Below are 25462 nucleotides of genomic sequence, written 5' to 3' on the forward strand. Positions count from 1 at the left end.
TACCAGTTAGGGTGACAGTGTTCCATGTGAGTACAATTTATTACCATTCATTCAAAGTAGAACTCATGTGAATGATATCTGATTCTTATTCCTCAACAAATGTTTGATATACAAACTGAATAGAGAAAAGTATCTTCTGTATAATTCAGTGTTCATATAGAAGTATTTGTTTCGAAAGAATTTTTTTTCTTTCGTGTAATTCAATGTTTATATGAAAGTAGCTGTTTCAGGAGGACTTTCTTTCAGTTTGTGTCTGAAAGTTACTTCTTTGCATGATCTACACATCCATGTATAGCGTTACTTATTTTCAAATTGATTACTTCCTTCCTTTCTTTGGAAGATTCTCTCATCCATTTTTTTTGTATCAGATGGAGTAGTAGAAAGCCAAAAACTTTCTTTCCCAAAAATTAATCACTCCTAAAAATATAACCCTTTCAATTCAGATACGTATGGTATAATCACATGGGCATTATTTTTCAATTTGAGTGAACTCCCAAATCGGATGTCTCTCTTTGTTTTGAAAGTGAAACTGAGAATAACATTCTATTTTCCTTTCGATTACAGAATTGACCTGATTTGAAAATAAGGCCCCAGATGTATCACTGTCACTCGATATGAGAATCTATCCTTATCCTTGTCGCAGACCACGCCTTCTTGTCTGACTTGTTGCTCTGTAATTATTTTTCTCTGTGTTCAAATATTGTTTACGATTTTTCCGTTTCTTCGTCGAGGTAGGTAGAATTGCAACGGTTGTCCTCATCGCCGAGGGAATGGAAGCTCACGCCCTCATAGTACGTGCAAGCAAACAATACTCATGAATTTCAGTAGTTTGGACTTCCATTGTCTACTATATAAAATGATTTGGAATTCCTGGAACCACTAAAAAAGAATTAAAAATGAATAGCTGAAAATAACAATTATATTAAGCAAATTAAACCTGAAATGAAATAATAGTGAAATAAAATACAAGTAAAATAGAACAATTGAACAAAAATAAATTAAAATAAAGAAATGAAAAAAGAAGAAAATAAAAGTAAAAGGTTGAGAGATTCCAAGTCACGTTAGTTCACGACGTTTCGATTGTTAGTATCTACAATCGTCTTCGGGTGATGACCGTTTGGCGGGAGTTGGCCATTTTTCGCTTGATGATGGGTTTCCATATGTTGCGTTTTTCTTCGCTGGCTTGGCTGAATACGTTGTTGGACAACATGTAAGCGGCTTCAACAAACGTATTCAGCCAAGCCAGCCAGCCAACTCCCGCCAAACGGTCATCTCCCACGGAACCAGTGAAGCGGAAAATGAAAAGCGGGGATGTGTGAAAGTACTCGAACGACCTATAAATAGCCATCTCTCGAAGGAATCAGTCCAGTCATCACCCGAAGACGATTGTAGATACTAACAATCGAAACGTTGTGAACTAACGTGACTTGGAATCTCTCAACCTTTTACTTTTATTTTCTTCTTTTTTCATTTCTTTATGATTATTTATTTTTGTTCAATTGTTCTATTTTACTTGTATTTTATTTCACTATTATTTCAGGTTTAATTTGCTTAATATAATTGTTATTTTCAGCTATTCATTTTTAATTCTTCTTTAGAGGTTCCAGGGATTTCAAATCATTTTATATAGTAGACAATGGAAGTCCGAACTAGTGAAATTCATCATGAAACATTGTCAATCACCTTCAAACAAAACAATACTCATTTGTGTGGTAATAGTTTAATCGGTTGTGTATGTCCGCCGTCGGAAGACGTGCAAGCAATTTATGAAATTAGGAAGCATTATTGAGGAGTGCAGAATTGTGTAAAACAAGACTTTGCACTCCCAGGACAGTTCTCTTAGTGTATATTACACAAAGGAAGAGAGCTGGTCATATAGCGCCGACTTATGGAAGCTGTGACTTTTAAATTAGGGAAGAAGAATACTGTTTACTTTTAATTTTACAGGTTATAGCAAATTGAATTTTTTTCTAACCACTTTACAAATGAGAGTTCTTTTTTTGATTTTTTCCTCAACAAAATCATGTTGAACAACAGTCATACACACGTTTACAATATGATGAATGATCTACCATACATAGCTGTAAATTTAGAGCATAATACATTTGGTACTAGTGATGGCAAGGAATCAAAAATATTTTGTTTAATTCAGGAACCCAACACTGATGAGGTGTGGATATTTCACATTATTTCAATACACTAAAATTACCTTAATGAAAAGCGGTAACTGCTAAAACTGAAGATTTCCTCCTTTCGTTATGAAATATAGGGTGGCTACTTTTTCACTGCTCAACTGTACAGTCATGATATAGGGTTCCCAAGATATGTGAAAAAAAACTTGAAAATACTTTTTTTTTACTTTGAGGACAATATTTATATAAATTCTTATTATGATTTTTCCTCTATTAGTAACCTCCAATTTCATTTTTATATGTACTGAAAAAGAGAATAATCCTGTATATATTAACCATATGAATACACCTGAGGAAACTATTGTATAGCTAAACATGGTTGTGGTTTTGTAAACTGTTCAGTAAAAACCTCACAATAAGTGTAGTATTGTAAGTAAGAATTAGCCGATTCCAAAACACAGCTTCCCCAAAAACTCCTATGTACAAAATAATTTCAGAAGAGCCTGAAACATTTTTTTAATTAATCATAAAAAATTATCAATTAATTGTCGAACTGTCCTAAAATTATTTCAAGTGAAGAAAGGGATTTTCATTTATTCTAACTCCTAATATACCTTTTATGAATAATTAAACTTTTTTCCCTACATTTCTCAGTCAATTTGGCCCACCATCAGTATGGTGTAACTAAAAGTAAGGGCAACACCAACAAAATGGCTGGGCCGTACTGCATGCATGTGATGAACCATTTTATTCACAAGATGACCTAACAGACTTGATGAAAAAATATCTAGCTCTGTATGAGAAAAAATAGTATTAACAGAACACCGGAAATATAAAATGTTGTATTGAAAATGTCATTTGAAGTCTTTCTAGATTTTATGAAATTCAATAAAATATTCAAGTACTTTTTTGCTATTTTTATAAATTTAGTCCTTGGCGTAAAAAGAAATTGAACTTTTTGAAATCTTTCACATATTCGAGAATTATTTAAAATAGTCCATTCAATTTTTTCTCCATTTTTTTGTCCATCTATACCTAAAGTGAGCTTCAAAACAGTGGCCATCCATACACCCTTTTGTTAAAATATTCAAAAATAGATTCACACAAACATTCTTCAATTCTCTAACGATCTCATATTTTAGATGGGGGAAGGAACTGATAATCAAAGTATGTTTGAACTAGTAGACATTTTCACATCAACCAGTAAGGAAACTGACATACCAAGGTAAATGCTTATAATTTTTCATTAAATACAGTGATGAATAGATAAATAGATTCATTTACACAACCATGTACGTGCAAATCTATCTGAAGATTAATTTTGGTATATAATTCAATTTTTTTTTGTTGAATTAATGAATCATTTGTCAAAGTTGGTCATTGATCTCACATTTCATGTCAATCTTTTTATTGAACTTGCTGACCATATTGTTTTATCATCCAAGGTTGTGTATGTTATTCAACTAACTATAGTTTCAACATTATTTGACCACATTACAAACAACTTGGTTGATCTGCCAAAAAGCTAACAATGAATATTTTATTCTCTGCCAAGATTGCAATCGAATGACTTACAAAACACATTAAAAAAGACTTTTTAAATATGTGTGATATCAATAGTACCAAAGTACTATAATAAATAATTAGATTGTTTTCAGTTACATAATGTTCACTTTTATTGAACGTCGACAAAATTCGATTGTCCACCAACATATGCTTTTTTTGTCCATATCAATTATATGATTTATTTAGATTATGTACGAATATGAGAGCTACTCAAACTGATAGAAATAAATGAGCAAGAAGTGTTTTTATTGATTCATAATATTCCTTTTGCGCCCACTATTCAGGAACCTTTCCCTATAATTTGATAATGGCATAAGTACGGTCATATTTAATAATTCAGTCAACCTTGTTTTGTTTAATGTTTAATGTTCTTGAGAAAGTAGTATTTCCTCTGTTGCAAGTACCTCCTTATCTGTGACAAATATGCAAAGTATATTAAAACCATGCAATTTAATCAAGCTTTATGTTGAACTTCCAATGTTTTCATTGTATTATATTGCTTAGATTAAATTTTCAGGATGGAAATTTTTCAAATCAACAAGTTGTTGATTTGAATTTATAATGAGAACATCATTAACCAATGATTTGGTTTGACTTGTGATCCTGTTTTTGATTTCATTTCAGTGATGCTATAGTCGCATTAAAGTTGCCACAAAATCAATTCCAACCCACTAGTTCAGATGCAAACAAATTTCCACAACCAGTGATAGCAGAAGTCAATTCACAAGATACTCATAATTACTCGTGTATTAGGTGTGGTGATAATTTCAGTACCTCAAATGAATACCAAGATCATTTGAAGTCTCATAAGTTTCAAAAAAAATTCAAATGCACCGAGTGTTCTGCTGGATATAACGTCGAAAATAATTTGAAAATCCATATGATATTAGATCATCCAACGGACGAAAAACGAAGCTGTCCTATTTGCAATGTTACTTTGACACATCAGAGGGCTGCGGGTATGAAATCCCATTTGATGGTACATCATGTAGAGGAGGTACACTCGTGTGAAAAGTGCCGGGCAGAATTCGAGAAAGAGGTAATGTTTTTGTATGTTTTAAAACAATGAACAAGTATAATTAAGTTTTCAGATCAAGAAGCAGATTGTTGATAATTTGTTCAGTTATGTTGCAGATCATGTATATAATGTATATAATACTCAACATTAAGTCACTTTTTCAACTTCCAGGACGATTATGTGAAACATATGAAATCCCATGAACTGGAATGTAAGACTATTCAACCTTTCACTTGTTCCCATTGCAAAGTTAACTTCAAAAACCGCCTCGAATATAGGTCTCACATCGCAGAACATCAGAGATCTAAAACTTTCTTCACCAAAACTAGAAAAACTTCCAGGTCTTCTCTTCCAAAGGCAAAAAAATTTCCTTGTAGTGTTTGTGAGAGGAGTTTTATCAAGTTATCACTTCTGGAGAGGCACGAAAGAATCCATACTGGTGAAAAACCATTCAAGGTATTGTAATTAAACATAAGGAAATGGTGATTCCGAAATAATATTGAAAGAAACATTAGTTTCTAATTTTTGGTGGTATAGATGAATCAATAAATATTGACAGTTGTAAACTAAGCTTCTACGTTTTCCTAAGGAGGACATTTATTTCGATTCTTTGTTAAGTTTTGGTGAAATCGTTATTTGATGGAAGTGAGTAAGAAAACTTGTAGTACCCCAGCTGAAAACATTCAGAGACTAATTTTCAATTATAAAAATATATCCTACAGTAAGGTACTGCTCCTCTAGTAATTTTTATTTCTCACAAATACCAATTCAAATGAATCTAATCAGAATTTTGTTTTTTAACAGTTTTTTTTCAACTTTAATATAAACAAAATGTATTTATATACTTTCAATATATTTATAGTATTTGTGGTAAAAATGTCTAGGAACATTTAATGAAATCAAATTTGTTTGTTTTTTTTACAATTTTTTTTATTAACAATTCCTTGAGAGTAGAAGGCAAGTATACCTTTTTATGAATCATGACAAGAACTTTCACGACAAAATTTCCGCAAATTTATACCTGAAATCTTTGATGTACCTATATCGGAAAGTGAAAGTGTAACGTGGAGTGGATATTAATAGAGACCAGTTTTAAAGTTAGGAATTTAGCTTTTTTCATCTCCTGAAGATGCCAAGTTGGTTGGTGAAACCAACCTGTGTTTGGGAAAAGTACTTGCTTTGGATATAATTCAAGAAAATGAAATTTCATGCAAAATTATGCCGAGAAAGTACAAACAATCCATATACCAATAATTAAAAAATTAATTACCTATATATTTTTCAGTTGCTCAACAAATGAATAATATAATCCAATCATAAAAACTGCATACATATCTATATCTGAAGAAAATAAGTGGCAGAAGCTTGTCTAGGAGGGTCCATAACTGGATTTACCACTATTCCATCATGGAATGAAAAGAAAATTCGGCTATTCCTATTTAGAATTCCAGACACAATCAATGAAGAAAACATACATGAGCTCTCGCACCGACTCCACAAACACTAGTGTAAAAAAACTACCTACCAGAAGTTCCAGGTGGGACAACCAATCCTTCATGATCGGTGTAGAACCTCATCAAAGAGACCAAATTTATAAAAACAGTTTTTGGCCGAAGAAGGTGCTATACAGTCGTTTCAACTTAAAATTGACAATTCGCATCAATCTCAACAGTCAGAAGAAGGACCAAACACTTTTTCAGACAAAACAAGGAGCAAAACGAAGGAACTTCAATAAATGGAAAGATCAGAGTAACTGAAAATCTGGTACTTATGGATATCAATATTGAACTGCAGATTTGAAAACTTTTTACATTTTCATTTGAACGTACATAAATTTCATTATATAAATATTCTAAAAATACGTTGTTGAATGTGAATTTATGTGTTTAATACCTATTACTCATTTGGATCTTCATGTACGACTAGTGTAATAAAGTAGTTACATCTGTGTATTACCGCATGTTGTACTGCTTTAACAGATGAATAAATACCAGACTTTGAAAAGGCACCAAGTCTATTTTTCGGAAAAAGAGAGATCATCACTAACATCGCACCACAGTAAGCCCCCTCACTTGTATGGATCACCCAAAATTCACAAAAAGGATGTTCCGCTCGGACCGATCATTAGCTGCAAAGACTCAGCCACTCACAACTTGTCCAGATTTTCACCACCAATAATTAAACCACTGCAAGGTAAAACATTATCTTTTGTGGAAAATTTAAGGCATTTCCTTGAACTACTAGGGGAAATCGAAATCAAAGAGCAGGATCAACTGATCAGTTTGGAAAGCCTCTAAACCAACGATCCTGTCGAAGAAGCACTTCAAATCATACAGAAGAAGCTATCTGAAGATGGAGACCTGAAAGATAGAACAAACTTACCGATACAAGTGATCATGGAATTACTAGGATGCTGTGTACGAAACTGCTACTTCCAACTGAAGGACGAATTCTTTACGCAAGATGAGGGACTGCCAATGGGATCTCCACTTTCACTGGTTATAGCCAATATATATATGGAGTAGTTTGAAACTCTGGCCATTGAAGAAGCCCATCAGAAGCCCAGAGTTTGGCTGAGATACGTAAACGACACCTTCATAATATGGAACCATGGGAATGCAGAACTAGACACTTTCCTGAAGCACATCAACAACGTAAGTCCTTCCATCACCTTCACAATGGAGAAGGAAGTCCACAACGAATTGCCTTTCTTAGACGTATTGGTAAAGAGGACTGGCACTAAATGGGAAACATCTGTATATAGAAAACCCACTCACACAGGACAATATCTGAACCAGAAATCCAACCACTATCAATTGACTAAGAGGAATCATCAAGACTCTACTAGACCGTGCTTTCGGGCTTTGTAATACAAAGGAAGGTCTCGAAAAGGAACTAGGCATCATCAAAAATTACCTTCAACAGAATGGTTACTCCAGAGTGATGGTAGAACAGGATTTAGCTAGAAGACAGCAAGAGCTCCACAAGGAAGAGAAGCCGCCACAACCAGTACTTGTACTTCCCTACATCAGAGGATTATCGGAAAGGATGAGAAGGATTGGGTCCAAGTATAACATCAGGACATGCTTCAGATCTGGGAACACTATCCGTAGCAGCCTCACGAAAACCAGGCCACCAAACGCGGACTGCGATTCCAAGAATTACATTTACCGGATACCCTGCGAGTGCGGAGAATCATACATCGGTGAAACTAAAAGGCCATTGAAAGTTCGCATTGCTGAGCACAGAAAACACACACAGCGAGAGGAAACCAGCAAATCCGGAATAGAAGAGCATGTTTGGACTCATCAACATAACATTAAGTGGGCTCAAGCTGAAATCATCCACAAAGAGGAGCACTGGTTTAGGAGACAATTCAAAGAAGCCGCGTATATGTTGTCCAACAATGCATTTAGTCAAGCTAACGTAGAAATACGTAAAATATGGAAACCTCTAATCAAGCAAAAAACGACCAACTCCCGCCAAACGGTCATATCCCGCTAAAACCATTGAAGCGGAGAGAGGGAATAGGTGAAATCACTTGAATGACCTATAAATAGTCAGATCTCGGAGGAATAAGTCCAGTTATCACCCGAAGACGATTTTGGATACTAACAATCGATAATATTTTTAATTTTTCAATTTTCAGCTTTTATTAATATTTCAATTTTTTATTATTTTTTTGGTGGTTGCTTGTATGTTATTTGTTTGTAATTTCAGTTTTTGTTTAATAAAATTGTTATTTTGGGTTAATCTTTTTAATTTTTTTTCAGGGATTTCAAATCAATTTATATTATATTAGACAATGGAAGTCCGAACTGATGAAATATGAATAAATATATTTCTATTCTATTTCTATTCAGTAATTATTCCATTTGGCAACGGAACATCTGCATACATTTTAGATTCAAAATATCAAAAAGAACAAACAAATTGTGGATTTACATCATCATGCATCAAAATACACTTTCCTTTACATTATTCAAAAATTGCACCATTTTTTTCACTTTTTTTGACATGTCTACTAACTGAAACTCAATAATAGATTTGATCCATCAAGCATTCATTTTCAACTGTGAACTAATGATAAATTCCATTTACAAATCTCTGTTAATAAAAAATGTTTTATTTGATATGGAGTTCACTGGGGACACTGAAGACATAAATATATTGGGTTGTTTTCCTTTTCCATAGCTCTTTAGAAGGGCTGAAATACCAATATCATATTACTATATCTTTTATTTTCTAAACCAGAAAGTAATAAATACTACTTATTAAGCAAGAATTATGGTTTCAGTGTGAAAAGTGTGACCAAAGCTTTACCCAGAAAGGAACATTAAAAACACACTACAGTAAGCACAGTGGAACAAAACCATTTGTGTGTACCATGTGTCCTGCCAAATTCAATCAAAAAGGTAAGTTTCACTTGTTATGGTCCAGCAGTTATATTTTATAAATAGCTCTACCGGTAATTGGATGTTGAAACAAACAATCTATAACTTTGCTAGCAACAGTTTAAAAACATAGACTTTCACAATTAGACAGAATAAAATCTGGGCTAATAGGCTGTGGCGTAAAGGAAATTGTAGTACCAAACGTTTCGTCTGCAACAACTAGTCAGTTGTTGCTGAGATACTACCTTCGTCCTTGCAGTCAATGCATACAGCACTGAATATATCTGCCTAAGTAGCACACGAAATGTTTTATACAAAATCCTTTCGACCACAATTTAATAGCTCTGATTTATTCTCTCTAATAATATTTTGGGTATGTTAATGTCTTTGCATGGTAATAATGCATTGTAAAAATAAACAATAAGGTGTTGGTTTAAGAGTTGCATTTGAATGGTAAAGGTAGGTTTGATGTGTTTATGATATATTGTGGACTCTTGTGTATTTTGTATCCACTAGATATCTTGTGGTAAATAATATAAAGTGGAGACCTCATGAACTTCCAATGTTTCGTCTAAATGAAAAATATACAAATTATGGATTTCAACCGATGGAACACATCCTTATATCATTCTGAGAATAGATTGTAGTATACAACAGATACAACATAAATTTTCCACATTCAAAATACTTTGAAATTTGTACAACAAATATTTGCTGTACTAGTAGAATATTTTGCTTTATACAGTAAAATTCTTCAAAATATCTGTTAATCTGCCCACGTAAGTGATTATATCGAACCATACTGAATCAATAACAGCATAATTTCGAATGCCCTTAATTTTGTGGACTTTTTCCCCATACTTTCATAAAGCATTCAGTGCCTAGAAAAAAGTTGCTGCAAACATAATTTTGTGAAACTATTTTTATGAAAAGCTGATATTGATTCAAAACATGCACACGGTCGGTCGGTAGCCAAGCGGTTCGGCTTGGGTGCTTTGTTCACTCACTCGAATTGACTGCCGTGTTGGTCGGTGGTTCAAGCCCTAGTCTGAACGATCGATCTTCACTTGCTACCATCCAACCCGTGTTAGGAATCACACGTTAAAAGGTAAGACCTCGTTGATCCTTAGCTCGCACAAGTTTCGACTCCTGAGGGTTGTCGTTCGTAGGGGAGCGACAGCTGGTTAACGGAAAAACAGATTTTAAACAGATTTTTTTTTAAACAGCTCCCAAACATGCAGCATTCTTCTCTCGATGCGCGCTTCATCAACTAAGTTGACGTTATCAGAAAATGAACTCGACTAGTTAGCTAGAACTGCAACGCTTTTATCGAAGCTCATTTCACCAACCAATTTGGCGTCATCAGGAGATGAACTTGACTAGTTGGTCAAATTGGTTGGTGAAACGCGTGTCAGAAATAGTCTTTGCAGTTCTGGTGTTTGAGATTAGTCCTTGTTTCGGATTTATCCTATGTCAGAGGTTCCAGTTCTACCTATCGAAGTTGTTATAACTGACAAAAATAGTGAAAAAGGAGAAGTTTGAAAATTTTTGTTTTTGTATTTTTCTTCATAGTAGTTAAAATGTTTTTATTTGTCGCAACTCATTTTCAGGTAACTTGAAAGTACATGTACGAAAAACCCATACATTTCCCGAAAAAGGCGACAAAATGTACAAATGTTCCCATTGCACGTGCATCTTTAAAAAAATTGCATCTCTAAATGGTCACGTGACGAGAGTCCACTCGAAGACTGATGACCCGGAAAATGTTATCATGGAAGTGATGAAGAATCTGAAGGAGATGGATAAACAAATGAACAAAAAAATTGATCCAGCGTCGACACAAGAAGGTCATAAAACCCAAAAATATTTGCAGTCTGAAAGGAAAGCAAGAATACAAAAAGATGATAACCAAACCAAAAATGCAACACAACCCAAGTCTTTCGTTACTCTGTTAGAGTCGGCAAATGATGGGTCAGTAAGAAAACACGTGGTCCAGCACAAAAAAGTTGGGGATATACACTGGTATTGTTGTGAATACTGTCCGAAACATTGTAAGAAACCTTCCGATTTAATAAGGCATCTTAGAATGCACACTAAGGAAAAACCATATGAGGTAAGGTATTAATATTCTTTATTTTAATTATCATCGAAAATTGAATATGAAGGTTCATAAATAGAATATTCGATACCTAGTTGAGTTCTAAGGAATTTCCATAAACAAGTCAGTTTCAGACAGAATAGGAATTCTTCCTGAGTTTTAAAATATATTCCATTAGATCTAGTACACCTCAAGTACACCATTGAATTGGTATTGAGTGTTATTGAATTATTCATATACTGTTGAAAAAAAATGATGCTGAAATTTGGAAATATGGACGTCATTTTCACAATATGGCAAACACACATTAGTTAATTTTTCGTGCTTTTTATTCATATTTCATTATGTTTATTTCAACACTCAATTACGAGTGCATAGCAAAAATGCCATGATTCATACTCAGTAGATTTCAGGGAATTATTGTCCATGATGTAGACTGATATAATAGAAATACTACAAAAAAAAATCCACGTAAACATTCTTATGGTGACTATAAACAAGTTTTGTAGCAGTTGCCACAATAAATCTTCATTATTCGAGACTGTGTTGCTCTGAAACACCTAATGCCAGTTGCACTATTTGTTAATTTCATTAAAGAACAAATGTTTAGTTGGGTTGACGAAAAAATATAAATGCTTCATCAATTTGTGCAATCGATATGAGTCGTCAAACTAATGAAAACAAAACAATAAGATTACTGCTCGTAATAACGTTACCTTATAATCTAGACTTTCTTCCATTTTTGAAAATTCCTAATAGTGAAAATGCCCTTTTAGGATTTTGGGTCAATTTTATGAAATTTGTCAGCACTTCATTATTTAATATAGAAATGTAGGTTTTCACGGCTGGCCTCAATGTTTTGGTTGGTTGCCGGGTTTTGCCGTGGTCTTTTTTGGTTATAATTAACAAACGTTTCAACTGCAACTACGGCAGTCATCTTCAGTGGCGTGGTAAAAACATATTTCACATTATAGTTTCCAATTTCAATAACTGGTCATTTTAATAATATTCCTGTATGCAGAACATTGGACCGAGTCATTCCAAATTTGAGGTTAAAATTTATAATCAAGATATAAAATTTACATTGAAAGGGGTATATTTTCGGGAGGGATTAATTTTTGGGTAAAGGAATTTTTTTAAATTGATTACTTCCTTTCTTCTTCAGAAGATGAAGAAGTGCAAAGCTAAAAATCTTTCTTTTCCAATAAATAACTAATTCTGAATAAACAGGAAAGTTTTTAAAAAACACAAAAAAACAAAAAACACAAAAAAACAATAAACACAAATATTCAAATTTCCTCTTGAACGACCAATAAGAAGTTACTCACTCATCATTATTAAACTTGAATTTCACTAGTTCGGACTTCCATTGTCTACTATATAAAATGATTTGAAATCCCTGAAACAAGTAAAAAAGAATAATTAAAAAAGAATAGTTGAAAATAACAATTATATTAAGCAACAATAAACCTGAAATGAAATGATAGTGAAATAACCTACAAGTAAAAATATAATAATTGAATAAATAAAAATTAAAGGAATGCAATAAGAAAATGATAAAAAATAAAAAAGTGTCGAGATTCCAAGTCACGTTAGTTCACGACGTTTCGATTGTTGGTATCTACAATCGTCTTCGGGTGATGACTGGACTGATTCCTCCGAGAGATGACTATTTTATAGGTCGTTGAAATACTTTCACTTTCTCTACTTTCCATTTTCCGCTTCACTGATTCCGTGAGAGATGACCGATTTGGCGGGAGTTGGTCATTTTCCGTTTGATGATGGGTTTCCATATGTTTCGTATATCTACGCTGGCCTGGCTGAATACGTTGTTGGACAACATATATGCGGCTTCCTTAAATTTTCTCCTGAACCAATGTTCCTCTCTGTGCAAGATCTCAGCTTGGGACCACTCGATGTTGTGTTGATTTCATTTCAGGTTTATTGTTGCTTAATATAATTGTTATTTTCAACTATTCTTTTTTAATTATTCTTTTTTACTTGTTTCAGGGATTTCAAATCATTTTATATAGTAGACAATGGAAGTCAGAACTAGTAAAATTCATCACGAAACATTGTCAATCACCTTCAAACAAACATTATTAAACTTGTTTTCATATAATGTCGATAATTAATATAATTATAAATCACTTGTTTTCCTAAAAGTAATATTGTATTGTAATTGTTTTTTGAAAATCTACCTGTTTTTTACAATTTCAGGAATTTTCAGTACTAGAAGTAAGAATTTATTTTGAGATTTTCACTGAACAGTTTACAAAACCGCAATACGTGTTTCGCTATATAAAAGCTTCCTGAGACGTGTTCATACATTGTACATATCTTATGAACACGCATGAGGAAGCTATTATATAGCAAACCATGTGTTACCAAAAGTCCGTTCCTTAAATAATTGTGTTTTCAAGTTTTGAGTGGTCATATCTCCAAAAGCGGACAGAAGGGCCACATTTTGACATTAGATTCGTGATGAGTCGACAAAAAACATGAGTTCAATAAAAAAAATTCAGAACATTTTCCCATTTTATAGAAAAGTTAGATACTTTTTGATATACACAACACATCCAAATCAAAAGAGAACATGGAATTGAACATAATGAATCTTTCATTAAAGTGTTATATTTTAACTGAACTCACCCTTTCGATTTGAATTTATTTGGGAGATGATTATTGTGGGAGGAAAGAGGATTATGTGTGAACATTTGATCCATTCAAAACAAAAATTGACCTTTAACTCTTTCTGAATAAGATATAAATTATACATTATGATGAAATGAATATACATCTTGATAATAGAGTTCATAACGGTCTTTCCAAATCATACATTTTCTTAGTGGAGTATAGAAACCTTATATTCATGTATATTGTGACAAATGAGTCAACTAAGTTTGTTTGAATGTGGTTGACAATGTTTCGTGGTGCATTTCATCAGCTCGGACTTTCATTGTCTAATATGATATATAAATTGGTTTGAATTCTCTGAAAGAATCTAAAAAAAAAATAAAAAAGATTAGCTGAAAAAACAATTTTATTAAGCAAAAAACTGAAATTACAATGAAATACCATAGAAGCAACAACAAAAAAAATTGATATATTAACACGAGCTCAAAAATTAAAAAAATTATTAACAAGAAATGAAAATTGAAAATATAAAATTAAAAGATTCCAAACCAAGTTACTTCACGACGTTTCGATTGTTAGTATCCACAATGGGGAATGTTCCTCAATTTGGGTTATTACAGCAAATGCAAGTTTGAACAAAATAAAGTTGAGTTTAATTCATGAGTTTTTCAAATTCACTTCGAAAAGTATTCAAATTGATGTTTCAAATGTTGGGTTTCAATTTTTAAAGGGATTTGTTTCTAATTCACATATTGACAACAGCGTCTATATCAAGTTGAAATAATTTATAGGTACCTAGATATTCTACTTAAAAAAAATTATCTTTATAAATCAACAATTAAGGCAAAATATAAATTATAGTTCAATACCACCTCCACAAGCCACATAAACAACAGTTGTTTTGTTATTTATTTATATACTATCTTTGTCGGGTCACTAACAACTTAGCATGTATTCCCAAAAACCTCCTTTCATCACAGCAACTGACAATCCTACTGCTGAATATCCGGTCAATCCGCCACAAGACCGATGAATTATTTATTTTCTTAGAAAGCCAGAATTTTCCTAAATTAGTCCTTTTGACTGAACATTGGCTCAACTCAGGTGAATCTGCTCACGTGCCAGGATACTCAATAATTTCCAAATTCAATCGAACAGATCACATTCATGGTGGAACTTTAATTTTGATCAAAAATTCCCAGAACGGACCCTCCTTTATTAACATTGACAAGTTTCATACAATGCAACTTGAAAAAACTTTTGAATTTTGCGTGATATACTGTTCAGAACTCAAATTATACATAATATGCATATATAGGACTCCTTCATCAGACATAAATTTGTTCTTAAAACACTTGGAATCATTACTCTCGCAACTACCAAATAGTTCATCGGTTATTCTTGCTGGCGACCTTAACATCAATTTTGAAGACTCCTGCTCCACAAGTACCTTACTATTAACCAATCTCCTTACATCTTTCAATTTATCCATGCATGTAAACTGTCACACTCGTATCTCTCAATACTCAGCTTCATTAATAGACTACATTTGCAGTAATTTAGATTTAACAAACATTGCTTGCTCGGTTATCCCTTCTGGGCTATCGGATCATGAAGCTGTAGTCTTTTCCTCCAAATTCCCTTCCAAAACTGCCAGAAAATGTGATAAAAGGAATCATTTATTCAGCAAGCGGAACTATAATAGGTTTTATCAACGTTGGGAGCAAACAAACTGGGCTTTCTTCTTAGACAATTCTCACCCTTTTGAGGCATTCTACAATGGGTTATTAGAAAATTTTAATAAATAATTTCCTTTACAAAAAATCAAAATAAAAAATTGAAAACCCTGGTTGACTGAAGGTATTAAAATCTCTGCCAAGAACCAAAGATCATTACATTATATGAGAAAATTTTAGATCCTAATCAAACTTCATTTATCAATTACTATAATAATTATAGGTCAATTTACAGAGTTACTTTGAAGCATGCTAAGCAGATTTACTACAAACATAGACTAAATATAGCAGGAAATAAATCTAAGGAAAGCTGGTCCATTATCAACGATCTCAGAGAAAAGTCCAATAAACCTTCATTCGAAGTAGGCTTGGATCCCAATTTATTAAATAACTTCTTTTGCACCATAGCGGACAAACTCACCGAAAATACATCATCAACTGTTAATCCCTTAAATTTTCTATCCAATATTGACATATCAGAAACTTTCTCCCTCTATGAAACAAATCCCGAGGAAATAATAGCAGTTATCAAAAATATCAAAAACAAGAATAGCAAAGGTATAGACGATATTTCTGTTAAAATTTTTGAAAATCTACCTTATTCAACCTTAGTGGTTTTATCACAACTCATAACTCTGGCGAGTTCCCATCGTTTCTGAAGACATCTCTGATAATCCCTTTGTATAAGGGTGGACCCAATGATGACCCTTCCAACTTCCGGCCTATAGCACTTATTCCTACCCTTGCTAAACTCATAGAAAAACTAGTGAAAAGCAAAATTTTATGTTTTTGCAATGATAATAACATCCTTACTTCTCGTCAATTTGGATTCCAAGCAAATAAGGGTACTAATGATGCTATGTTCTCTCTGTTAGAAATGATATACTCCGAATATTACACTAAAGAAGCAGTCGCTGCTATTTTCTGTGATCTATCGAAAGCTTTCGACTGTGTCAACCATGAGATCCTTCTTAATAAGTTGCAACAGTATGGCTTCATACTGGTTTCATTCGTACTTATCAGGTCGCAAACAGTAAGTTAAAATAACCGAGTGTTCCTCTGCTCAAACTATCAAATGTGGTGTACCACAAGGATCGATCCTTGGCCCAATTTTGTTTCTTATCTACATAAATGACGTAGCTTTTATAGATATAACGGCCACAATTACTCTCTTTGCTGATGACACCACTTTATTATGGCACAACAAGGACATTCCTACCCTTCAAGATGCCATCTCAGCTGACATCAACAAAATCAAAGAATGGTGCGACTGCAATAAGTTATCATTTTATATCAATAAAACTGGCATACTTACTTTCCACTGCAACTTACCTGAGATCTGCCTTGGTGACAAAATCTTAGACAGGGTACATAATTATAAATTTCTAGGGTTGAACATTGATGATGAACTGAAATTTAAAAATCACACAATAAACTTAAGCAAGAAGCTTGCCTCAGGTTGCTATACACTAAGAGTGATTTCTAGAGAACTAGGCTACTCCCATTCAAGAACAGCTTATTTCACTCTAATAGATTCCCATATTTAATATGGAATTGCCTTCTGGGCAATTCAAATTTATTTCAAATGATTTTTGTGCTCCAAAAAAGGGCTGTCCGATATATGTGCAAAGCAGCTCCCAGGGATCCATGCAAGCCTCTTTTCATAGCTCACGGTATTCTAACAGTAGCTGCCCTGTTTATCTTGGAATCAATTTGCTTGATAAAAAAGATTATTCTGGTGCATCTCCCCCTTCCTCAGATAATACTCGTAGCCACAATAGTAACATAGATCTGCCTATTCCTGCGAGCTCCCTTGTTAGGGATTCAATTATATTCAACGGGATCAAACTGTTTAACCACTTACCAGCCCGAATTAAAGAAATTATAGTGCTTAACAAATTCAAAAGAGCAGTTAAAATGCTACTTGTTGATAGGGCCTATTATTCAGTTCAGGAGTATCTTGACGATTCTCTTGAATCTTAACTTTTATTTCTATGTCCTATTATTTCCAGCTGAATATCTCAGTGTATTTCACATTTTCAGCTTATGTTTATTGTATTTTGTTTAAATTGTGTATGTTTTTTTATGTAGATTTTTGTATCTTACATATTATTTATGACTTTGTCTACAAGATTTAGTTCTTCAGACAATAAAGTATATTTGATTGATTGATTGATATATAGAGGAAGATAGGTTAGGTGCACAAAATGTCATATGTCACAGAATGTCTCGGAACTCGGAACATAAGTAAACAGAACAGCACGCCTCTGAAATATGTCATCTTTGTTTGTCTCATACGGGTAACAGATTCATTGTCCTTTATTAGCTATAACCGATGTTGCCAAATGGTGAAATAAAAACGAATCCCTTTAAATGTTGAATGCATTATTTCATTCCTCTTTTTTGAGTATTTAAATAATTTTTTAAAGAAAAAGATTGAAATGATAAGTTTAAAATGCGTTGTTTTAGAGCTCTTTTATGAAAACTACTTGAATTTCGTCAGGAGGAACATTCCCCATTGTCTTCGGGTGATAGCTGTCCAGTTATAACATACAAAAACTTTTACATTTTCGGGGAATGTACGGGAATATTTTTTTGATAATACAGAATGAAAAGCCTCAGTGAATTATCAAATGTGTCATTTATGTTCAATTGCAGCTGTTGAAAAGAGGTCATACACTCATACACATTATAATTGTGGATATAAACAACCAGAGTGATAAAATTGTATAAATGTAAATATAACCCAGTGGAACTGGCTTGTTTCAACAAAGATAGTTTACCAATTGGTTTTAGTGATGGATAACAACAATAAATACTGGAAGATATTAATGAATGTAAATAAATATGAAATATGTATCAATATAATTTCTTTTTCATGTTTGTTGTCATAGTTTCTCTCTTTTTTGTGGAGTAATACTTATGTAACAAAATTGGGAAAAATATTTCTGTTGAATGTTCTGTTGCACGAGTTTGACTATTTTTATAATTTTCTGTGAAATTGTTTTCAATTTTCAGTGCACACAGTGTGATATGGCATTTACGTTGAAATATACTCTGCTTTCTCATATGAATACCCATAATACATCTAAAAGTTATAAATGCAATAAATGTGATTGTGTATTTGGATCAAGCAGAAACTTAAATACTCACATGCGGTAAGTATTCTACTAATTGTCGGTAGGAAAAGAAATAAATATTAATTTTTCTATAAGAAGTAGATCAAGAGAAGTTACAAATATAATCATGAACGACAGTTAGTCCTGCGGACTTGCTGGGTGCAGGTTCTAGTCCTGCGATATTCTGAAGATTAGAAATTTCGGTTCAATTTTGTTAATGTGTATCTTATATGTCATGTTGGTTCACGGATAGATCAAAAGTACTGTCAGGTTGTGGTGCAGGTGCATACACTCGCAGACTCAGGAGAGGGTCTGTATTTCGAATGGAAATCTATGCTATTGATTGGTGTGTGGAGAGATTGAACCTTATACATAACTTGACAAAACTAATCTTGAACTGCCAAAAGACTCTCTTCAATAGGAAGATTTATTTATTTCAACGGACAAGCCAATTTTTACAAATATCTTTTTATAAATTGTACATGTGCTTACAAACTAAAGATACATCAGATGTTTTTAATCGATTTTTTGAAGGATAATAATGATGAATTAAAAAATTCCAGGTAAGATGGTAATGATTTGCTGATTTCAATATCCTACATATTGTTTCATTCTGACCATAATTGGTTCTACAAAAAGGAATTTTAAAAATATCACTATTTCTGGTTCTTCTATCATTCACAGAGAGAGTAGTACAAAGCTCAACTATTTCTGGAGAATCAATATAGCCGTTTAATACTTTGTGGACAAACACAAGATCTGTTTCAAGTCTCCTATGAGTTAAGGTGTTCATGTTCAATATGTTCAATATCTGTGAGTAGTTATACTCTCCTCTATTTAATCCTAACTGAAAAGCAACATATCTCAAGAATTTGTTTTGACACCCCTCTAACAACTCAACATCAACATTATAATAGGGTGACCATACAATGGAGTTATACTCAAGAATGGATCTCACTTGTGCACAATAAATCAGTTTTATAGATTCGACACTTAGGTCTCTAGCAGAACGAAGTGTAAAACCTAACATCTTACGGGCTCGAGATGAGGCTTCCGTTATTTGGTACTTAAGTCAAAAATGACACCTAAATCTTTTATTTTATCCGTTACTGCTAAATCATTCCCATTGATTTTATACGAGTAATCATATACATTATTGATCCTTGAGAAAGTAGTTTTTTGACACTTATCTGGATTCAAATGCAAAAGGTTGACGTCACACCAGCTAGAAAACTGTACCAAATCACATTGAAGTGCCTGAGCATCTGATATATTTTGTATTGATTTGAACACCTTTAAATCATCTGCAAACATTAGAAATGAGCTGGAGGTAAAAACAGTGGAGACATCATTGATAAATAAATTGAACAGTAATGGGCCTATGTGGGATCCCTGAGGAACACCTGATGGCACATTTATCGGTTCAGATATAGAGTTGCCATATTTAACGTATTGAACTCTATTGTAAAGGTAGCTTTCAATCCAATTTAAAATATCTCCTTCTAAACCCAAGGCATTCAACTTAGCAATCAGTAGGTTATGGTTGACTCTATCAAAGGCTTTAGAAAAATCTGTGTATATAGAGTCCACTTGTAGCCTATTTTCAAGATTATTTATGATGTAGTTTTCATAAAGTAATAAGTTCGTAGAAGTTGATTTCCCTTTGGTAAAACCATGTTGTTGATTGATTATGATGTTTCTGAAATCGAATGAAAGTTTTCTAGTGATTAGACAGTCCAGCATTTTGGGCAACTCTGACTGATTGCATATGCAATCAAAAAAATAAATTATCTCTTGTCTGGATTCTTGGCCATACTTACCTGTATGGTAATGAAGCTGCTGACTCTCTTTCAAGAGAGAACGTTGCAGATATTTTCGTCAGACCAAAATAGTGAACACCTGGACTCTAAGAGCTTCTGACAAAATCTACCAAGATTACTTCATTCCAAGACATATGTCCTTGAAAGTATGTTACCAAACAATTGTCAGACCAACTGGTTAATGGAAAATCTCTTTTTCAAGTTGATGTATTTGTTTATTGTTATTTTCTTCAAGGAGAGTCCAATACATTCAGGAATTCAAATTCGGGATATCAAATAAAGTTTTTATTATCTGTTTACATATCTACTTTGCTACATTTACGATCCTTCAATGTGGAAAACAAGAAATTAATTTAGATATATATATATATATATATATATATATATATATATATATATATATATATATATATATTTTGTTTTAAAGTAATGGTATTTCTATGAAACTTTTTCATTTTACTAAATAGTTGTCAAGGATTTGAATCAAGTTTATATTTCTAGGAAACACGAATTAGATATATCAGTATGGGTGTGCTCTCTTTGTAAATGTGTATTTGATGATTTCGAAAAGGCACAAATGCATACAAAGGAAAAAGGGCCATCACATGCTATGGAGCCTGAAATAAAAGCTGTATCGAAACAACCTTCATATCAGACTATACATGGTGAGTTTAATTCAGGTATACCTGATAAAATTCATAACAACAATTTTTAGTTTTTTTTTTTGTAGATATAGAAAGGAGTAACTGAATAAAGTACAGTCACATTTTATTTTGGTTGCTTCATCCCTTTTTTTAGTATTACAGAGTTTTGTATATGAAACAAATTGGGTCATTGCAATTCAAACAATATGTAGATGTAACACAGTCCACCCTGAAAATATTCTCTATTTGTCAAATTTTAAATCAAAGGAGAGACACAAAACAATAATTTTCACTATTTCTATTATAATTTTTCAACTCGAAACTTGTACATTAATTCTCTACAAAACTAGTATTTGTTTTATATTCACCAGTTTAGATTTAGTTTTATTACTATCTATAACATTGATGAACATACTGCATGAAAAAGTTGAGTAGCGGGTTTTTTATCATAAGCAGCTGGATTTTCTTTCCACTTATTCCTTAAAAAATTACAGCATTCAATTAGCAGCTGAGGAACTACTTCATCTGCAACTCTGAAACCGTTTTCATCTACTTTTCATCTACTGATCTTAGAATCAACCGAAAATCTACAAATCAATCGGCTTCATTTCAATTTAATTAAAAAATGGGATTCATCCCATTCTTGAATTCATCCCATTCTTGAATTCATTCATTGCTAGATGTTCCAGTGTCATTGACAAGTTGAATTAATGAAAAGCTGTAACATTCCTTGGTGAATTCAGTTGTTTGCTCACCATATTGATTACAAAAGCCCAAAAATAGCAATTTTCAATATATTTTGAAACAGTATTTTTTATTTATCTAATCAAAAAAACATGCAGAGCTCAACCTGCCTACTATATTTTCAATATGTGACAACAATGTCATCTCACTATCCAGTGTTAATCCCAAGAATTTCACTGAGTTCAGTTCTTGTAAATATTTTACATTTAATCTTACCAAATTAATATAATCCTGACAAATATTTTGCGGTAAAAAGGTCACGAATACACTTTTTTTAAGTGAGTCCATTGCTCAAGCAGTACTGGTGAAATTCTTCAATACTGATGTATGATTTCACAATTTTCAACAGTAATGTCAAATGTACTCATCCTCAGAAACCACTTTTGAACCAAAATAACATTTAGGCAGTATTTGTTTTCAAGATCAATTGTATTTTTTTACATTTTTGCAAGAAAGTTAAAAAATTGATACAATCATTTCATAAAAAAAAACGAAAAGTTTATCCAAAGTAAAGAGAAATGAAAATGTCTATGTTTTTTACCACTTTTAATTGTAACTAACGTTACTGCCGTTTCGTCCTATATGGACATTCTCAAACTAATACAATAAACTAACAATGAATCATTACATTCGCCAATATATACCATTCAGGTACTTGATTGAGTACCTGAATTTACAGTTCACAATGCGGATGTGCCGATTTAAAAACCGGAGAGTAAATTAAATCGATTTGATCATTTAACAGGTTGCACCCGCAATGTTTATGCTTGCAAGGATTCTAAATAATTGAGTTTGCAACCCTTCCTTGCATAGTGCAGAATTTCCGTATCGTTTAGATTCGGAAACTTGTGGTTGCATGCCAAGTAATGGTTTGAAAACGTCGAATCATTTTTTCCTAGTCTGAAGGACCTTTCATGATCAGCATACCGTTTTTGGAAATTTCTTCCGCAAATGTCCCACATAAACACTATTACACTCCGGACACTTTAGCTTATAAACTCCAGATTTTTCCAATTTGTTGACCTTATCTTTGGCATTGAAAAGGAAATGAGATAACCTGGCAAGTGGTTTGAATGCTACTTCCACATTGTTTTTTTCTGAAGAAACCTGCGATTATTTCTGTTCTTTTTCCAAAATAAGTTAGCGTTACCCATTTCTTAATCTTAATCTGTGAGTGAATTTCCGGCTTTGTTTCCTGACTAACTTCTGGATATTATCTGCGTTGAAACCATTATTATGACCTATCTGTGTAATTGTATCAATTTCCCTAGCTAGATTGTCTGCAGACAAAGGCAGTGCGAATGCTCTGTGCAACATTGAGTTGTAGGCTGCTAATTCATGACTGTCTGGATGGAAAGAATCACTTGGGATGGTGATGTCTGTGTAGCCAGGTTTTCTAAAAACATTGAACTCGAATTTATTCTGATTGTGTGTAATGGCCAGGTCTAAGAAATTTATCTGTTTCTCTATCTTTGTTTCGAGTGTGAACTGAATGTTGCTATTGAGATTGTTCATGAATGTCATAAATTGGTTCAGCTGTCGTGTAGTACCTCTGAAACAGGCAAGAATATCGTCTACATATCTGTACCAAAAATGTATATGTTTTTTACCCAGGTCGGAGTTTACTATAGTGGTCTCCAAGTTGCTCATAAATTTGTCTGCTAAAAGTGGACTAAGGGGTGAGCCTTTTGGTAAACCTGAATCCTTTTTATATAATTTGTTGTTGAACTGTAGGTAGCTCTGATTTAGGCACACATCGAAAGCTGTTGAAACTTCAAAGGGAGAATATGGTCTACTTTGGCTTGATATAATATGTCTAAAATGAGGGGCTTACACTCTTTGTACGGCATGTTGGAGAACATACTCTTTACATCGAATGAAACTAAAATTGAATTATGTGGCGTGGTTTGGTTCCTTATGTTTTCTACTAAAGTCGGTGAATTTTTAATGCTGTGAGGTGGGACGAAATTGGTAATATTTTTGAACAACTTGTTAAGACGTATTCCTAGTTCTCTTACCGGACTATTTATATACAAAACTACCGGTCTTATGGGGTTATCCTCTTTATGTGTTTTTATCAGGCCATACAGTTTAGGGCAAGAGGGGTTCATGTTGGTGATTCTCCGTTTCTTTGATTCCGTGAAAATGATTTTAGTATCTGAGAAGAAATTTTTCAGTTCATTTTGACTATTTTTCGTCGGGTCTTTCTTGAAAAAATGATTCGACGTTTTCAAACCATTCCTTGGCATGCAACCACAAGTTTCCGAATCTAAACGATACGGAAATTCTGCACTATGCAAGGAAGGGTTGCAAACTCAATTATTTAGAATCCTTGGAAATTTACAAGCATAAACATTGCGGGTGTAACCTGTTAGATGATCAAATCGATTTAATTTACTCTCCGGTTTTTAAATTGGCACATCCGCATTGTGAACTGTAAATTCAGGTACTCAATCAAGTACCTGAATGGTATATATTGGCGAATGTAATGAATCATTGTTAGTTTATTGTATTAGTTTGAGAATGTCCATATAGAACGAAACTGCAGTAACGTTAGTTACAATTAAAAGTGGTAAAAAACATAGAAATTTTCATTTCTCTTTTCATTATGATCTCCTATCACGTAGTAACGGCTACATCCATCAATTTATTTATTCAATGTTTATTCGAACATTTTCATAGCAATGTAAAATAAAAACATGTCAATGTAGAGAATGAAAGTCCCATATCTCCCATTAAAAAAAATCACTTCATCTTTTTGAGAAAGGGGGATGAGGGGAATGCTAGAACATATAGGCATAGAGTCAGTTCTTCTAAAGTTCCTACACCGTAGGTTCTAGTAAATGCCTGCCGAAAATTATTTTGTCGGCTTATACCACGCTGGACATTGAATTATGCTATACCTAGGGTGTAGGTACTTATTTTGAAATATCAATTTTTTCATATGTTTGTATCTGTCCTCGACACAGTATTCAAACTCATTTAGATTTCTGTCAAAATCTTTCTTTTATTTTCATTCAATTAATACTTTATTTAAGGAAACATCACCTTCAAACAAACAAAACCACGTGTTGGTAGTACTGGAGCAAATTCGTCTTCAATAAGATTTACTAAAAAAGTTAACCTCAATAGGCATCAACGAAATCATACTAGTGAAAGTCATTATGATTGTCATCTATGCCATAAGTGAGTTGATTTTTTTTCACGTTTCTTCTTTATAAACAATAATTTAGATTTGTGTATTTCTGGGTTGATACAATTTTTATCCAATTGAGATATCCGACTTCTGAATCTGTGTCCTTGTTAATGGAGAAGAAAATTCTTAATTATTCCATCCTTGTTGTCAGGTAGACCAACATAAATATTTAGTCCAAAATAAAATTGATCAAAAAAGAAGGGAGGTTTGGTGAGATTTCTATATATATTTTTTCAAAAAATCACATTCAGAGGATTTTTACAGGTTGTATATTGAGAAAAACTGTAAAAATTTTGGTATTTCATACATTTTCTCAAGAATTTTCAACGAAGCCTTCATAGAAGTTCCACAAAGTATG

The 25462-nt window shown here is 33.0% G+C and overlaps 1 protein-coding gene across 2 annotated transcripts in view; it reads left to right on the forward strand.

Moving 5' to 3' along the window:
- The first annotated feature begins 1937 nt into the window (after positions 1 to 1937).
- LOC111504535 (uncharacterized) overlaps positions 1938 to 25462 on the forward strand; it is a 43542-nt gene continuing 20017 nt past the window's right edge. For both annotated transcript variants that reach the window (XM_074170889.1, XM_074170890.1), the window contains exons 1-9: positions 1938 to 2170; positions 3275 to 3357; positions 4323 to 4737; positions 4888 to 5172; positions 9014 to 9131; positions 10721 to 11223; positions 18600 to 18739; positions 21022 to 21185; positions 24947 to 25094. In XM_074170889.1, coding sequence (XP_074026990.1) covers positions 2024 to 2170; positions 3275 to 3357; positions 4323 to 4737; positions 4888 to 5172; positions 9014 to 9131; positions 10721 to 11223; positions 18600 to 18739; positions 21022 to 21185; positions 24947 to 25094 — 2003 coding nt within the window. In that variant the 5' untranslated portion in view covers positions 1938 to 2023. The remainder of the gene's footprint in view (positions 2171 to 3274; positions 3358 to 4322; positions 4738 to 4887; positions 5173 to 9013; positions 9132 to 10720; positions 11224 to 18599; positions 18740 to 21021; positions 21186 to 24946; positions 25095 to 25462) is intronic.

Source organism: Leptinotarsa decemlineata, unplaced genomic scaffold (assembly GCF_025532065.1).
Source record: "Leptinotarsa decemlineata unplaced genomic scaffold, Ldec_3_MD MMD2_tig00000008_RagTag_RagTag, whole genome shotgun sequence".
Taxonomy (NCBI): Eukaryota; Metazoa; Arthropoda; class Insecta; order Coleoptera; family Chrysomelidae; genus Leptinotarsa; species Leptinotarsa decemlineata.